Genomic DNA, 19,045 nt, shown 5'->3' on the forward strand with positions numbered 1-19,045 from the left:
CCAAGTGTATAGCAGCACAAAGGCAAGTCTACCTGACTTTGGTAAGGTGCTTAATTCTGTATTGCATTTCTGAAACTCATCTGTAATTACTTATATCTGAATCCTCCGCTGGATCTTGAGCCCTGATCCTTATTTGAATCTTTGGTTTGCATCCCTAGTGCTTGGCCCAGCCCAGCCTAAGTTCTTGGGAATTTTTTTTTTTTTTAAGAAATGAGATGCATGCAGCCCAGTGTCCTCAGGGGGCCTACCTAAAGTTAAAAACAAGAACAACCCAATTACTTTGAGTCAGCAGTGGAGGGGAGATCACAAGATGATGTGGGACTTGCTGCCAAGGGAGGAGTGAGGGGAAAACTGTGGCTAGGCTTTATTAAGGCATTTGGAAGGTGAAGAGCTTATCATATTTGATAGGGAAAGTGGTCTTGGAGCTGAGGCTTACTATGTAGGCTTCAGGAAGGTGGTGCTTGGAAAGTGGAGGGGATTAGAGAGGTACAGGGAGGGAGAAAACCTGGAAATGGGCAGGGTTATGAAGTTTTGTCATTTTGGCTTGCCTAAGTTCCCTTGGCTATTGCCTTTACATGGTAACAGAACTGGGACTTGAACCCAGAGCTCTCTGGGTCCAAAATCAGTGCTCTGGAGGGTTAAGGCAAAAAAACAAACACAGCCCTGTCTGGTTTGCTCAGTGGTAGGGTGTTGCCCAGCATGTGGATGTCCTGGGTTCGATTCCCAGACAGAGCACACAGGAGAAGCACCCATCTGCTTCTCCACTTCTCCCCCTCTCACTTCTCTTACTCTCTCTCTCTCTCTCTCTCTTTCTCTCCCCCTCCTGCAGCCATGGCTCAGTTGGAACGAGTTGGCCCCAGGCACTGAGGATAGCTCTATGGCCTCCACTTCAGGTGCTAAGAAGAGCTCTGTTGCTGAGCAATGGAGCAACACCCCAGATGGGCAGAGCATTGCCCCCTAGTGGGCTTGCAGGGTGAATCCCAGTTGGGGCACATGCGGGAGTCTTTCTCTGCCTCCCCTCCTCTCGATAAATTAAAATAAAAATAACCACAACTGGGATGTATCATCATTTTGGAAATAGAAAATGGCCAGTTTAGAAGTTGAGGTATCTTAGAGTAACAGTGAAGCTTTACAACTGACTGTTACTAATACTATGCACGGTTCCAAGGGATTCAGTTATGAGCCCCCAGGAATTCCCCAGCACCATACACCTTTTAATAAATAAGTTATTTTACAGTATCATCGGGAAATACTCCTAAACTTGTTTTTTTGTTTTTCCTGGATTGCTTCACTTAAATGAACTATTCTTACTCTTTTTGGTTTCAAATTACAACATTTAAAAAATCTGTAACAATTTTATCTCTGAAACTGATTTGTCCAGTGTGTGTATATATTTGCTTTCCTTTGTATTTTGAACAAAGACTTTACGCAAAGAGTTCTGCCAATTATGCAAGTATAATACAATTTCTGTATCTTTAGAGCTCCATATTAGTAAATAAAACTCTTCTAGGAGTATGATCTTTATATTAGACCTGAATATATATGGTTATGTTATAGGAAATGTTTGGTTTCTGGTTACTGTAAATATGGGTAAACCAATTTTAATAGTTTTACCATATGGAATGAGGTACTGGCTTTTTAAAAGGGGGGCTTTGTTACTAGAAATATGGCTGTTGGTTAGTAGCATTCAGCTTTGCTTTTCAAGGTCAAAAAAGAGTATTTAGAGGTAGCATTAGGCATTTTTTCATCTTAAAAGCCTGAGGTTCTCTTCTAGGATATGTGTGGTGACCATAGGGTAAATGGGAATGTAAGTCACACATAGCCAACTCAATATGAGCCTTTCCTGCTACTGAAACAGCAAAGTCCCTTTTTTCAGGATGATAAGAACAAATGGGCCTGACCAGGCCGGTACACAGTGGATAGAGCGGTGGACTGGGATGCAGAGGACCCAGGTTCAAAATCCCGAGGTCCCCGGCTTGAGCGCGGGCTCATCTGGTTTGAGCACAGCTCACCAGCTTGAACCCAAGGTCGCTGGCTTGAGCAAGGGGTCACTTGCTCTGCTGTAGCCCCCCCCCCCCCCCAGTCAAGGCACATATGAGAAAGCAATCAATGAACAACTAAGGTGCCACAATGAAGAATTGATGCATCTCATCTCTTTCTCTCCCTTCCTGTCTGTCTGGCCCTATCTGTCCCTCTCTCTGTCTCTCTCTCTCTGTCTCTGTCACACAAAAAATAAAATAAAGAAAGAACAAAGGGTAGTTTAACTAGCTTTGTTCAGCTTTCCAGATTAGATTAATTCTGTTATATATTTCTTTAAGACACTGTAGTTCAATGGTATTAATCAGGTTTGCAATTACCTAATTTAATGTCTGTATTCCACTCTAAGCTGTAAGGTTCATGCAGGCCCAGACTATGCATGTGTTGCTTTGTCCACGCAAAGTAATGTTACTAACACCCTGGGTTCTTGCTATCTCCCAGGATAGGGATCACCAGAGCCTGATGCATTGGCTGGGAATTGAACCTAGGCCTCCTAGATGACAGGGAAGAACCCTGTCTCCAAGCCACTCTGGATTCCTGTGATCTCCCAGGATAGAAATCAAAAGAGATCACCAGAAACCAGTACCGAGAAAGAAGGTTTACTTGTGCACGTGGAAGCCAGCACTGCAAAGGGCAAGGAAACGGGCTGCTTTCTGAAGCAAGCTGGGGAGAATTTTAACAACGCTAAAATGAGAAAAGTGATGTCTAAGTATGTAGAGGCGAGGCTTTATGGCACTTGTGCAGTGTATAACTACATACTTCTTCATGGATTACAGGTCTCATTAGCATGTTATATCCACCTAGAGAAATGTTTTTTTAGCAGTTAAATGAGAGCATGTCACTAAAGGATAGTTTTTCTTGCTAGTGCTCACTTGTGAACAAAGGAGAAAAAACTTAAGCCCCTCCAACGTAAATCTTACAGGCAGCAGTCTACTTCAGTCCAGTAGCGGGTTGGTTTTAAGAACAAGTGAAGGTCTTGGCTTCCTGTCAGCAGGGCCCAGGGAGTAGCCTATCCATCTCAGTAAATCTTGGCCAACAGAGTGGGCTGGCTCTTAGAAGTTACCAATATTAAGTAATGGGCTTTTTCTCAGGTTTCCTCTTATTTGAATGGTCAACAGCATTCAGCTTTCTTGAAACACTCTCCTGGTTCCTTCCACCTCTCTTTGCTCCTCTGGTTTACTCTGCAGTCTCAGCCTCCTCAAGCCCATTAATGTTAAGATTCCTCAATATTTGGTCGCAGGTCTCCTCTTCTAACCCTACATTTTTCTCTCTGGGCTAAACTCCATAGCAGCCTACAGATTGTATTTTTACCTGTATACAGGAAACACAAATGTATGTCTCTGTGTTAGGTCTCCATTGAGCTCAAGACATGTTTATCCACCAGCCTAGTAATCACTCATTCATCAATCCATTCATTCAAGAAATATCTATTCCACGGCCACGATGTGCAAGGCACCGTTCTAGGCTCTGGGCAAACAGCAGGGAGCAAAGCAAACAAAAATTCTTGCTTTCCTGGGCTTTGCATTCTAGTGGAGGAAGCATCATCTAGGAGGAGAGAGTAAGTTCTATGAAACAAAGAAAGCAGGGTGAGGAGTAGCTGTTGCCCCAATTTCCTGTCTCCATGTGTAGTAATGCTGTTCACTCAGTTGTCCTAGTCAAAAACCTCACCATCGTCCTGGAAATCTTTTATCATTGACCCCCTCATAACTAATCTATTGCCAATTCCTGTTCATTTTTAGCTCCTAAATATCCCTGGTACTGATTTCTATAAACTCCAGTGCTGTTACCCTAGTCAAAGTATCTGTCACCTGAACAGTCGCCTCCTAACCATCTCCTACATCTCCTTCGGTCCTTCATTTCTGTCTTCACACAGTTTCCAGATATCCTTAGATGCTAGCCACCTTCCTGTCAAATAATATCTCTGTAGTTTCTGTGTGCTCTCAGGATTTATCAGGTCCCTACAGTTTCTCTAGCCTCATTTCTTTTGTATAATTACAGCTGTTATTAAGGCATAAGGATACAAATTAGAACCAGCCAAAAGAAGACACAGAAGGAAAGGACTAGGAGGGTTCTAAGGCGAGTCTTTTGTTGTCCTCAGGGATGAATTACCTCCCAGCATTGAGGTAATTGACAGTACTCAAAGGAATATTGTCACAATGGTCAAAAAAAGATTGTCATGAAGGGAATTTTACCTGAGCTTGTTACCCAGTTTTGGGTCGGGTCTTAACTGCATAGACATGACTGATTTGGGGTTGAACTCAAATCTCCAGCCTCCTTTATTCCCTGGAGGTCAGGCTGATATTATGTGGTTCACAGCCCCAGCCTTCTAATCACATGGTTGGTCTTTCTGCTGGTCAGCTCCCCCCCTGAGTCATCTCCTTAGTAGAAACTATCCTGTGGTTTGAGGGCTTGTCCATGAAAAACAAAAACACTCTAATCACTCAGGAAATTCTAAGGGTTTAGGGCAGGGGTCCCCAAACAACCGTCATGCATGCGGCCCCCTGAGGCCATTTATCCAGCCGGAAGGGAAGTGCCTCTTTCATTGATGGTCAGTGAGAGGAGCATAGTTCCTATTGAAACCTATTGAAATACTGGTCAGTTTGTTGATTTAAATTTACTTGTTCTTTATTTTAAATATTGTATTTGTTCCCGTTTTGTTTTTTTACTTTAAAATAAGATATGTGCAGTGTGCATAAGGATTTGTTCATAGTTTTTTTTATAGTCCGCCCCTCCAACGGTCTGAGGGACAGTGAACTGGCCCCCTGTGTAAAAAGTTTGGGGACCCCTGGTTTAGAGGTTACCTCTTTCTTAGGAACTGGAGACAAAGGCTAGCCAAAGTCTTGATTACAGTTATTTTTAAAAGGGTGTCTCTAACCTCATCTTGCACTCACTGCTCTTTCTTTCTCGTGCTGCTTTTCAATTCTTAGATGCCCATTGTCCCTTCCTTTAAAGGTCTCAGCATCTGCCTTAGGCTCTTTCCTGCAGTACTTGACTCTTCACCATCCTGTAGGCTTGAATTCACGCCATGCAGCAACCCTCTGCAGGATGCCCAGGTTGTACCAGTCCTGTTCTAGGCAGTAAATGAACAAAAAACTCAGTGGGTAAAACACAACACGAGCCTTGCTTTGCAGAGTTTATATTCCAGTGAAGTTACCCTGAACTTCTTAACTGGGTCATTTCTAAATACAAGGAGCCCTGGCAGCACCAAAGGTGCCATCTTTCAGTGACTACATTTGTGCTTCACATATATGGGTATGAATATCTGACTAATGTTTGTTTCTCACACTAAACTGTGTGCTCCGTGAAAGTAGGGATTCTTTCTTCTCTCACCCTCCTGTCTCTGCCTCTCTAGCTGTGAACACGGTGCCTGACACATTTATAGGCATTCAGTAGATATTTTTTGAATTGATGTCTTAATGAACTGATTGGTTAAAAAATTCAAGTTGTTACCTTTAAAATTCCCTCCTCAGGACAACATGAAGTAGACCTATATATTTCCTTCCTTTTTTTTTAATGGAAATGCACATACATTAATTCTTGCATGAATTTTGGTGACTTTTCAGCCTTGGAACATATTATAATTATTTTAAGTCTTGTAAACATGGTATCAGAATTGAATTCTAATTTCTTTGGGTTAAAAATAAATACCCCTCTTGAAGGATTTTATTATTTTAACCAAGAACATTGTTTTACGTTATTCCAACAACAAAAGTTTATAAGCACTTTAGGAATTTATTGTTTTTAAGAGTAGAGATAAAAGTGACTGTTTAAAAATCAGGAAAAAAATATAATTTTTTATTTAGAAAAATTACTCACTTCATCTGTTTGTTCCTATTATAACCTTTAAACAAATGGGAAACTTATAACTCAAGCTTAAACAAGGTCTTTAAAATGATCAGTGGTGAAGTTAGGAGTAAAATAATCAAAATTATTTCTTTTTATTGATGCCTGATCAGTTCCTAATGATAAATCAGCTTCTCTACAGTTATTTTTATATATGGAGATTTCTTTTTATTCCTTGTTCCGTCCTCTGTATGACATGAAAGTTACAGACAGCTTTTAAATACACTGAATTGTCAAAATGTTTTATGTTAATCTAGATTTTGTGATCCATCAGGTGATTCTGGACAAGGACTGAGAAGGTGGATCAAGCAGGTTTTAAATCAAGATTTAACATTCCAGCATATAAAAATTATTTACCCGACAGCTCCTCCCAGGTAAGCAGTAAGGGATCGCAATACTCAGGGTAACTCTTTGGCATGAACATATATGAATAGACGTACCGGCTGGATGTTCTGGATTTAAAATATTTTAAATTGGGGTACTTGTTTCCAGAACTTTTTTTTTTTGCACAATTATATTATTGGGGCGTTTTGCTAGGTGAGTACAGTGTTCCCTCTTAGTAAAGCATTCCTAGAGCTCTTAATTTAAACCCTGTCCCAAGCCTGGCCTCCAGGACTTGGCTTCCTCCAGCCCTATGGATTGCTCACCTTTCAGACTCTTTTATTCCCCTCGTGCATCCCAGAGAAACCGGTATCTCCAACAAGCATCCCCTTTCTAATAATTCAGTGAAGCAAGAGTTTCGAATCTGTGGGAAAGGCTCTTGAGGCATTCATTCAACACTCCTGAGGTTTCAGAAATAATGTTAATAAGCCTTTTGAGTCAGTAAGCCAGAATAGGAATATGGAATTGACTACTTAATAAATATTTCGATTATTCAACTTGCAGGCGTATTTAACAAAATGCACAGTCCTGAGATCAGTCCAGTTTTGTAGACAGACTGCTTTTTGTAATTATTAAATTAGCATCTGCATCGTCTCTTACTCTGAACACATGCACTGAACTGGGCCTTACCAGTCCTCTCTTGTGTAGTAAGCAAGGTAATGTGAGCAGAGCTGTGCAACCCAGCCTGGTTTCCCATTAGCTGGGCTTGTGGACACACTGTGTGCTTATGCAAATGCTCTGCTTTATATTTTTATTAACATTATTAAGGAGAAGTAGACAATTTCAAGGACTTTTTTCTATGTACTTAAAGATTTTACTTACAGCAGTTGGTAGAATTGAATGGATAAGAAAAACATACTTCTATCGTAAGTTTTAAGATTCAAAAGAGTTATGATTTTACTATAATTTTAGTAGTTCGGTAGTGCAGATAAAAGACCAAATGACCAGTGGGTTACTTTTGTGCTGTAAGTTGAATGTCTTTGAAAATGTCCAAAGAGCTTACTATTTGCTCTTGGTTTGTAGGGTAGTGAAGCTGGGAAGGAGAGAAACATTGGGATGGGAAAGAGAAGTTCATTTCAGCCGAAGTATAAATATAATTGTATGATGTGATTGAATGGAAGATCATTGGAAATACAGTTCTAGGAATTAGTATGTTTCAGCTTATGAATTTTATGTCATCACCAATGTGAAAGGAACTTGAGGCCAGAGATACCTCTGAGAGTTCAAAATTCTCCACATACACTAAGTATTGTTTGTGGGTGCTGTTCATTGAAGTAGTTCACTGAACTAATACTAGTTACTAATATTCATCATAACTCTTTGGTATTACATGTTTTCCTAGTCAGTGGCTCCTTGGACAGATCATCAAGTATTTTAGTCCAATGCTAAGCAATGAAATATAGTATGAGCTACATAAGCAAATTTAAATTTTCTTGACACCACATTTAAAAAAAGGAAAAAGAAACAATTTAATCTTAATTTGAATGATATATTTATTTAACCCATTAAATCCAAAATTATCATTTCAACTTGTTATTTGTATAAATATATCAATGATATTTCATCTTCTTTTGTTCATTCCAGATTTTTGAAATCTAATGTGTATTTTCCATGTATAGTACATGTGAATTTGTATGCTGATTAATTAATAAATTAAATTAAAAGCTCAGTTCTTCAGTTGCACTACCTACATTTTTAATTTTGCTGTATCTATATGTGGCTAGGGACAGCACAGTATGTTGGGGGCAACTGTTCTTGACCATATCGTCATTATTACTTAACCTTTGCCTGAGTTATAAATCTTGATGATTTCTTTTTAATGAGATGATTTAAATTACTTGTTCTCAAGCAGTGATGATTGTCCCTCAGGAAACATTTGGCCATGTTGGAAGACAGTTTTGGTTGTCACATCTGGGAGGCAGGGCAGCATGGCAAGGCAAGTGGCACCTAGTGGTTAGAGGCCAAGGTGCCGCTGAGAATCCTCCACTGCATGGGAGAGCCCTGGTCTCAGTAGTGCCTAGCCTGAAACACCCTGCTCCAAGTGACACCTCTACCGCCCATACTAGTATTATTAGTGTCCTGTTTCTCCTGTAGGAAACAAAAGGTTGTGTTGTGGTCAGCTGCTTATATTTTTGAAAAGGTAATGTAAGTATAGATGGCATTATTGTCTTAGAATTGATACAAAAAGATGGCTGCGATTGCATCTACCAACAGGTCTCTATGTGCTAGGCTTCCTTCATGTTTAGACTTAATCTCTCAAGGTCAGAAACATTAGAAACAAAATTCCACTTCCCATCAAACCTTTCCAGTCTCTAGTTCACTCTTGTGAGCAAGGAGTTGTCAAGTTTTGCTTTGCTGTCATCACTGGTTCTAAGATTCCTAAAATGAAGACATAAAGACTTCAGAAATCAGTACAATTTGCAGTTTCCCATTCTGGAACTCAAGAGTTTTTCAAAAATAATCAGAAAGCATATATATGTGTTTTTACTATAAATAGGATCTACATTGTGTAATATTACATTTCAGGCCCCTGTCCTTCATCAGTCCCCGTCAAATAGTGAAATAAAACAATCTAATTAAGGATAGTAATGCAACTTAATTTGCTACGAACATACAAATTAAGTAGGTTTGCAAAATGTGCATATTGCTTTCAAATATAAATACCAGAGCTCTGAAGTGAACTAGCAAAATTATTTATGTTAAATACTCAGCGAGTGGTATATTCCGTAACTCTGCTGTATTTCACTGGTCCTTTCCATATCAGGAACCAAATGTCATTGATCAAAATGACCAATGGCTGCAAAACTTTTGACTTGGGATTTTCTAAATGTCAGAGGGGATCTTATGAACAATACAATAAGCAAGACTAGTTTAATGTTTTATCAAATCAGAAAATGTATTTCAGTATTACTGTGAATTTCTTTTTCTGTTTTGATGAGACATGCAGATGTTATCAAGTTTTAATTCCAGGTGTCTCAGACTGTCAGAGTAATTAGAAACGTCATTTAATATGTAACTTAACATGACAAGCTCTAAAATAATTTAATTTTCAAATATGAACCACATCTCTATTGACTGAAGATTTTGTAGTCTTAGTTCATCTTACATCTTGTCATCAGAGAAAATACTCTGTACAGTTTCAGTCTGTTGATACTGTCCCTTATTTTATGGTCTTGCATATGGTCTCTTTTGGTGACTATGCAAGGTACATTTTTGTGTTTAAAATTCTGTAAATGTCAGTAGTTGAAGGTGGTTATAGTATTGCTCAAATTTTATATTTGCATAGTCATTCTTTTTCTAAGTTGTTTTATTAGGTCTTGAAGAATAGGTATTAAAATCTTCAACTATGATTGTAGATCAGTCTGTTTCTTCTCTTAGTTCTCTCAGATTTCTCTGCATGCCTTTTAAGTGATATTATTACACATGCCTGTGAGGGATTATCGTCTTCCTCATTAATTGCTACTTTTATAAAATGTTCACTTTTATCTCTAGTAATACCTAGACATATACTTTAGTCATACAGGATATATCCACTTTCCTGTGTTTGCAGATTTATAGTATATTTTTTCCCATCCTTTTGATTTCCTTTGATGAGTCTTATATACTGTGTATTTTTCCATCTTTTTTACAACCTATCTATGTGATTAGATTTAAACTGGGTTTCTCACAGACAATATATATATATATTTGGGTGTTTTTCTTTAGCCAATCTAAACAGTCTCTATCATTTAAGTGATTTGTTTAAACCATTTGCACTTAATGTAGCTATTGCTATGTTTGAATTTAAATCTACTTACTACTTTTTCTTTCCATTTTTGGGGGTTATTTAAATTTTTTTAATACTCCATTTTCACTTACCTTTTTTTTATGCTTTTTCTGATTGCTTAGGGGTTATAAGGTATATATCAAACCTTTTACCTATTGAGTTTTTTTTAACCACTTTTCATGAAATATAGAAACCTTACAGCCATACAGGAATCTTTATCCTCTCCTTTTTATGTTATCCTTGTCATATGTATTTTATCTACAAACATTAAAAACTATTAATCAAGGTTATGATTTTTGCTTTCAACAGTCATATATATATGAAAGAAGTTAAGAGAAGAATAATAGTCTATTATATTTACCCACTGTGGCCTATTACAGCATATCAATATGTTGTGATTAATTTGTAAATTGTCATTTTGACTATAAGGTATTCCTTTACCTCAACCTTATTTAATAGATGTTTTTAATCAGCTCAGTTAGAGGCATATTGAATAAAAGTCAGCAATTAGCTTGTTATGTTGATTTAAATGGAAAATATTGCTTTATTTTTTTTTCATTATGTTGATTTGGACTCTGTTTAACTGAAGTGCTCAGTAAATATTTTTATTTCTATGACATACTTTAATTGTATTTGTAATTAGAGTTTTTCTTAGTTTGAGTTTACTATTAGAATTTTTATTTAAAATATAGTAATATTTTAACAAGCCATTAATAATTTATATGATGATATATAGTTTCTCTTGGTGTTTTGGAATTCTAAGAGTAATAAGATTTGCATAGTGCCTCTAATTTTTGAGTTACTATTTTTTCACATGAAGTGCATGTTTATATTTTTCATTAACCACGTTTTCCAAAACAGTGTCAGGCACTTTTGACTTAGGTGTCATAAACAATAAATTCATTTTTATCACTTAAGATTTCTATCTGAACCACAATGCTGGGGGTCTCTTTCCCCATGCCAGTAGGTTTACACTGCAAATATACTTCACTGGTTAGGAACCCTGCTAAAAACAGCTATTGTGAAGAAATAATTCTACTTGTTTGGTATTGTAAACAGTATATTTAAATACTGTTAGTATATAAAAACTTGTTTTCTTAGAAACATGTTCTTTTTTGAAAAAACAAGAAAAATTTGACCCTTTCCTCGAAATCACAATATGGGTTTTAGAAGAATTAAAGTCAAAAGAAATGCAGAACAGAATAAAACTATTTTAGGTATTCTCTTATTTCTAGCTGACACAAGTTAACCAAGAGACACAAGCGATTATTGACATTCATTATTCAGCAAATACTTGTTCTTGGCATGGGAGGGTAACCCTGAAGAAAAGAGTCCCCACTCTCAGGAAGCTCACACAAACTGGGGAAAAAAGAGAAATTAAGTAAATTAATTTCACATAGTGCTACGTTCTGTACAGTTAAGTAGGATGATGGAGTTGGGAGACTGTGTGTACATTATAGGGGGGAAGGGACATAGACTTTAAATTATAAGGTCAATGAAGGTGCCCCCATGGAAATGACATTTAAGCTGGGACCCCAGTGGTCAGAGGGAGCCCGTCGTGCAGGAATATAGCAAGGAGCATAGCAGCTGGAGGGAATATGGAGGCGAAGTCCCCGGGTCAGGAACACACTAGTCCTGCTGAGAGGAAAGCAGGAGGGGAGCGGAACTCTTGGGAAGAACTGTGAAATGAGGATAGAGAGGAAGACTGAGTCAGATGACATTATCTTAAAGGTTATGAGTGACCTTTCGATTTTATGACTTTTGGGGAATACAGATCAAAACAGAACTTGGTATCAGGTTGAATGTCAAGTCTTTTTTATTTATTTTTTTACCCTTGGACATTTTATTCCGTCTTAATATTTTACCAATGTGTAATGGTTTGATTGATTGATTGACTTAGGAAACACATAGATGTTCATTGCCCAACATATTCATTTATTGTGGTAATGTCTGAGCTCTTTTATACCAGCTAATAATGTGATATATTTGAGGAAGACAGTAGATGAGTATAACACATGTACCAGTTTGTTGGCTATTTTAAAAAACAATCTTTTATGATTTATTTAACAGATATTCTAACAACTTAAGAGAATTATGCATTCTTGATTATGTTTTCTTAACAGAAAAGTTCTAAATTGTTCTTTGTTTTCTTAAATTTTCCCAGTTATCTTCTTTGAACAGAATTTTAATATTCTTAGATAATAGAATAAAATAGCAACCACATTAGTAAAACTTACATTGGGATTTCACCTCTATGGAGCATCTATCGCTAATTAAGTAGGGCACTGTCAGAGACAAAAAGTTAAATGAATGTCATTTTTTTCTATTAATGGCCAGGTTCCCAGAATGATTCATATCTCAGCCTATGATATCATCCTTATTTAAGTGCTTAGACAGGCAAATAAACACTTAGAGAAAGAGCAGAATAAAAATAAAAAGGGAAGCAGAAATCATTCAAGAGAGTAAGCATCAAATTTAGCTTCAAAGTGAGCACTCTAAGTTTTCATTCAGAAGATCGCTCTGGTTTTTGTGACAAATTGAATACAACTTGGAATGGCATTTTGTCTGATGTTGACATTAATACTAGGTGGAAAATACCTGTTTTCATTTTCAGAGTACTTTAAGAAAGTTAATCCTGAGAAGGGGATTCTGGGATTTGAGAGTCTTGAAATGCCTGCTGTCTTCTCTCCCCTCCTGATTCCAGTTTACTTACCTCTCACAAGCAGAGCAGCTTCTGAGGTCAGGAGATGTACAGGAAAGAGAGTTCAGGCTCCACTGGAGCCCCAGGAAAGAGCTGGTGCCAGATTTTGTCTCCTGTGCACCGTTGGGAGCCTGGGGGACAAGGCAGGAGCCTCAGATGTGGGTCAGAGTGCAGCAGATCCTGAAAAGAGCTCAGTGGGCCCGAACCTTCCCTCCCCTCAGGTCTAGGTCATGAAACGCGACTTCCCAGTGTTTGGTTGTAGTGGGCATTTCACTGACTTTGGAGGGTGAGAATACATCTAATTCTGAAATGAGGCCAAGCAGTAGATGTTGGAAGAATTCTGGCTTGGGTTCTTCAGAGGTTTACATTTCTTTCCAATCATGCTGGGTCCCTTTTGCACCTTTGCAGCACATTCCAGAGTAAAGATTCACTAATAACATGACCATCCCGCTTTAGATAAATGTAAAGACTCTTAGAAGATTAACCCTCTTCAACAAGACACCCAACTCAGAGCATTGCGTTGCATCACATTAAATGTCTTATAAGTCCAACAAAGCACCCAAGTTGAGACCCAAATGATGCAAAAAGTATAGATTATCTGTATGATGAGTTCTTCCAATGATTACTTATATCCCATTGGACTTTCATTGCAAGGTTCCTGAAAAGATTAAAAATAATAGTCCCAATTCCTGATTTAAAAAAAACAAAAACCAACTAGATAGGGTGAGGGGAGATGGAGAGAACAAGGATGGACTAGCATTAGTAAATGTTAATGGAATCACCAGTCAAGTTAACGCCACATGCATGGCGATGCTTTTAATATGAAAATTTTAATTTATAAAAATTTTAATTTACAAAACTGAGGATACTGCAGTTATTCAAATGCAATTATTCAAACTGTTTTAGAAGTTAAAGCATCTTATTTTAATTTTTTGTTGTTTTTTCTTGTTTGGGTTTAAACAGACCATATACTCCTATGAAAGGAGGAATCTCCAATGTGTGGTTTGATAGATTTAAAATATCTAATGACTGCCCAGAACACCTGGAGTCAATCGATGCAATGTGTCACGTGCTTACGAATCTGATCCATGGTGAAGTCAAAAGTGGCATCAAGAAGAACAGGATTTTAGTGGGTAAGACCTTTAAAGGCTGGCCATTTAAGTTGTTTTCACTTTTGTTTAATTCTGTTCATTGAACTTGACTTGGAATATTATTTAGAAGCCCTTGTATATCATTTGACCTGTTCGTAGTTTCAAATAAACTTTACACAGTAAGGGTTTCAGATATATTAGAATTATAAACAATAGCTCATGAAACTAATTCACTTTCATTTTAATAATAACAATTTGAGAGCCCCGTGTTTAATTTTCAATTAAGAGATTATTCATTTCAGTTTTTAAAACAATTTATTTTAATTAGCTTAAGTTTTATAAATGTGTTTAAACTACTATTGCTATGATTAAGCACACAGTCAAAATATAACATTGGATTTATGAACAGTAAACTCTTCCAAGTTAATATCACAGGAATAAGATATTTATAAACCTTTGTTAAATGACTGTATCAATCTCTGTTCCCAAAGGGATATAAAGTGCCTTTTTATAAGCTCTTTTTTCTACTTAATACCCTTTTTTTCTTTAATCATCAAAACATAAACTATAATATCTCTTTATAATACATACAAAAGTGAGATTGGATGTTTAGAATGTTTGTGGTACAGAACACATTTTGGTGAAGGAATTTTATTTTCAAATATAACTAATTTTTTATAATGAGTTGTACTAATAATGAAATTACAAAGCAAATTACAAATCCCTATCATGTTCTAAATAACATTCATACGGACATTGAATTGCCTAGAGACAGGTTTGGATAAATTAGTGAACTTCCGTTGTGTTTACTGAAGTACTGAACTATTCATTGTGTTGAGAGGTAGCATGATAGAATGAATTCTTCTCTGCTTTGCCTTGCCTGCTACTTCTGTTAGTTAAAAGTTGTGTGTCCTACAGCCAGTAACATCCCCTTTATGGACCTCTGTTTCCTCATCTGTATTTAACTCTGTGTTTCTATATTTAACAACATTTAACTCTAATAGAGATAAATAGGAGTATTGTGGGAGTTCCGGGAAGAGTGCAGGGAAGGGCACTCGACTCTGTTTAGGGGATCAGACAACATAATCTCGAGATGAAATTCAAAATGTGCAACAATATGACCAATTCCATCATCCAGTTATTTACCAAATAGTTTCTAAGTTCCTGCTGTGTGCCAGGCACTGTTAGATGGTCCAAGGGACACACAGCTAAATAAAACAGGACCTGTCTCACAGTTTTCTTACAACCTGGAAAGCCCATGAGGTTCTTATAATGATCACTGTAAATAAAGCCAGCCAGTGACAAGCCCTGCCACGGTAGAACTGAGTGCTCCTCAAAGAGAATCATGGCAGGACCCACCCTGATTCCTGCCACAGAGCGGACACGGGAAATTTACATAAATGGCATGTGAAATGATGATTTAATTCATGAAGAACCACAGGAATTCAGAAGATGAGATCATAGGTAGTTGAGGTGGTTAGAGTTCAGTTGGAAGGTAGCAAGGGCACGTGAGATTTTGAGATGCACAGATAAGTAACATTTTAACTATTGTAGTGTAGAGGTCTAGGCATAGAGAAGGATAGGAACAGGACTTACAAGTGGGAAAGCTGCGCTTGTTCTATCTAGGCACGAGATGGCTTTAGCAGAAAGTTTGTTGTCTGAACGGCAAATGCCTTTTGGACTCCGATATCTGCACTAAAGAGGCTGCAGAGTGTAATAATGTAGTGGCCAAAACGAGTTCCAATTTGAAGTCCTCCAGTGCCTCGCTGGTTCAGCACTTACTGCCCTCACTGAGTTTCTGCTGCCTCATCTATAAGGGGGGAATAATAACACGTTCTTTCTTCTAAAACACTTGGCTCTTTCTAAGCTCTTGGTCAGTTCTTTCTGGTTTCCCTGTACCCTTTATTCTATAAGTAATTGGTAAGAGGTGATTAAAGAAAGTCTTTGAGTTGTAATTAGAACTGTGCTTTAGAAAGAGCATTCTAGCAGGAGGTGTGAGTGAAGAGAAAGAAGCAAAGTTAGATATGGAAACACCAGGTACTGAATTTATCATTATAAGGTAATGAGACTCAGAAGTAATGTTATATATGGGAAAAGATCAGGATAAGAAATTGCTTTAAAATAAAATTACAAAATCACTTGTGAAAAGGTAGAGGAGTATTCTAATTAGTACTCTTAATTTACAAATGCCAGTAAGGTTTAAGTGCTGTTCATAACTTTTTAGTGAAGGGGGATTCAATGGGAAGTCAAAGAAAAGTGCTTTGAGATTCTGAGCAATCTTATTAAACACTTACACGTCATAGTGATGTTAGGTGTTTTAACAAAATTAAATATGAGAGAGAACACAATAAAATTATAACACTGAGAATGAAAAAAAATGGAGATAATAGGTACACAAATTGTCCTTATTGCTTTTGTTTAATATGTGATAAACTTTCTGATTTAATATCATACAGTATACACTCTGAGATTATAATCGCAACCAGTGTAACTTTGTAAACAAGACTAGTAGGTGGGAGCCAATTTTTTTCTACGATTTTATTTTGATTAGTGGCATGTTATTGTATTAAACTTAGTGTTTTAAAAGCAACTTTTCTGTAGTATATGATACCCAACCTTTGCTGGGTAGTCTTCCTAGTTCAGGCAGGTCAAAAATGATGCTACTTATACTAATTCAGTCTCCAAATGGTTAATAAAAATTTTGAGCCATGGAGTAACCCCCCCCCAAAAAATAAAATATATAATGTTTACAGTCTAATGAGGGAAATACAGTAGTAAAGTATTCTACTACAATGCAGGTATTCATGTAAAAGTAAGTTCAAGGTCCAGTGTGAGCAGTGGGGCAGGAACAAGTAATCTTTCTTAGGAGAGATGACTCCAACAGAGTTGTAAAGAAGGAGTCAGAACGGGCCTAGTAAACAGCAGGGAAACACATTCATGAGAGAAAGAGGCGCATTGGATGTCTCAGGAAACACTAGTTCGCTGTACATGCCAACCCCTAGTTTTGAATTATACGCAGAGAATGACATGAAGAGTGTGCGCTTTAGAAAGGTTATGCCCATGACACCATGGAGGGCAGGCCCAGGAGAAGGCCAGGGGACCTGCCAGGTTGCAGAGGCAGCGGGGCCAGCAGAGTGACGAAAGACCCACACATACACCGTGGCATGGGTTTGGAAACACAAGGGTAAGTAGGATTACACTTGAGAACACTGTAGTGGACTGCAGATGTTAGCTGTGAAAAGAAACTCTTTGTGTCCAACTTTTCATCAGTGGAAATATATTGCTTTCCTAATGGAAAAAATAAGCTTTGCTGAGATACAAAGAAGTGGGCCAAGATTCACCACCCAGTTCAGTGTCAGATACAGAGATGTTTGGTGCAAGTGACCTCCTTGGACACACTGTGAATCCTCGACTCTCTCCATTAAGAAAATGAGACATAAGAAGTTTATTCATTTAATTTTATATATTTACACCAAACATGATTCTACAGAGGTATGATAAAAGGGGAAGCAGAGGCAATAAAATAGTGACTTTTAAATTACCTTCTTAATGTTTGCAGTGTCTTTCTCTAGTTCCATAGGACAGTCTGTCTCTGCATGTCTGCCTGCTGATATGTTTCTGTACAGTGTGAGAAATCAGAATGGGAGAAGCATATTGCTCCTCTTGTGTGTACTACTGTGCTTAGAAAGTATATGTAGGAGTGATACTGAAATAGTTGACAGTTACCTTACACTTGACAGGTTTAAGTCACCCTTACTTATTGCAGTGCTTCATGTTTAGATAAGAGTTTAAATTATACACGTTTTCATAAAATCTCTCTCTTGAGCCTTGTAGTAGGTAAGATGAGAACCAAATTTCATTTCAGTTATGAGGAAACTAAAAAGCAAAGAGATTGCTGGCTAATGTAAAATAGAGTGGGGACTAGAACCCAGATCCATGGACTCATCAAGAACATTGTACAGAATGAGATTCCTTTTCTGGCCACTAGGTGGTGATGATTTGTTGTTAAGAGAAGATTGATATAATTTAGGTTTAACTTTGATCTGGGATGTATAGAACCTGACAGATTATATGACCAGATTATAAGGCTTTTGATAATATGAGCATACTATCAGAATTTTGAAGCCGGTAGAAGCAAGTGCTTCTGGGATTGTACCTGAATAATTTTATATGTATGTTCTGAATGCCCATCATGAAGGAAATGGTTAAGGGAATTATAGTTTGCCAATACAAATAAATATTATGTCATCATTAAACACCGTACAAACTTTTCACACAGAAGGCATTTAGTGAGTGTATGTTAAATGAATAAAAATATAATTATGGAGTTTTGTGATTCTTTTGAAAGACTTTCAGATCAGTATCATGCAAAAGTAAGGTATAAAATTGTACATTTAGAGTGTTCAACTGTTAAAATGAATTTTTAAAACCATTTCAAAACTGGATGAGTAGTGATATTTTAGATGACTTGTTTTATTTATTTCTGTCTGTGGTGAAAACATTTTACACAGTGGATGTATACTACTACACTAAGGTGAAGCCTACCACCAGAATTAATAAGGCCCCTTGTCTTGACCTTATACAAGTTTTTTTCTGCAGTTCTTTCTTGGAGCTAAAACTTAAGAATGATCACATTCTTTTTTCTATTAACTTACATGTGTCTCAATTAAACAGCTTATGTTCCTGCAGCAACAATGATAAGAACTTGAATGCAGGGGAATCGCTGTTCTAACAGCTTTGCATAGAAGATGATAAACAGTTTGTTTATCCTATAAATTTTGTGTGAGAGAAAATATACAAATAAATATACTATAGATTCTCAAGTCTTTCGAGACTTTATCATACTTTAATCTGAAGGATAATTATAATTTATAAATTAAATGGAAGAATTGTTGAAATTTGGAGGGAGAGTGGATTTTATTACGTTTGAAAAGCCCTATTCAAGTGACAGTAAACTTGAATTGTAAGGTTTTTTTTCCCCTCTGGAGTTTGTTTTCAGAGAGATTAACTTATTTTTTCCAGTATAGTTTTTTTTTTTTAATATATTGTTTCTGTTTTATTTTATTTGAGGAGTTCATAAAAGCTAGGTTTATTATTTTTTAACATGTTTTATTCAGCTTGTTAATCTTAAATGTATGTTGAAATGTTAACTCTTGACATTTTAATACTTTGCCAGCAACTATAAATATACATTATAACCATTACCTACAATGAGTTTACTATTTG

General features: G+C 37.0%; 1 protein-coding gene across 4 annotated transcripts in view; it reads left to right on the plus strand.

Moving 5' to 3' along the window:
* The window catches only part of LYPLAL1 (lysophospholipase like 1), a 64,930-nt gene that overhangs the window by 667 nt on the left and 45,218 nt on the right, over nucleotides 1-19,045 (plus strand). For all 4 annotated transcript variants that reach the window (XM_066380230.1, XM_066380248.1, XM_066380238.1 and 1 more), the window contains exons 2-3: nucleotides 6,155-6,254; nucleotides 13,692-13,861. In XM_066380230.1, the coding sequence (XP_066236327.1) occupies nucleotides 6,155-6,254; nucleotides 13,692-13,861 (270 nt within the window). The remainder of the gene's footprint in view (nucleotides 1-6,154; nucleotides 6,255-13,691; nucleotides 13,862-19,045) is intronic.

Source organism: Saccopteryx leptura, chromosome 1, assembly GCF_036850995.1.
Source record: "Saccopteryx leptura isolate mSacLep1 chromosome 1, mSacLep1_pri_phased_curated, whole genome shotgun sequence".
Lineage (NCBI taxonomy): Eukaryota > Metazoa > Chordata > Mammalia > Chiroptera > Emballonuridae > Saccopteryx > Saccopteryx leptura.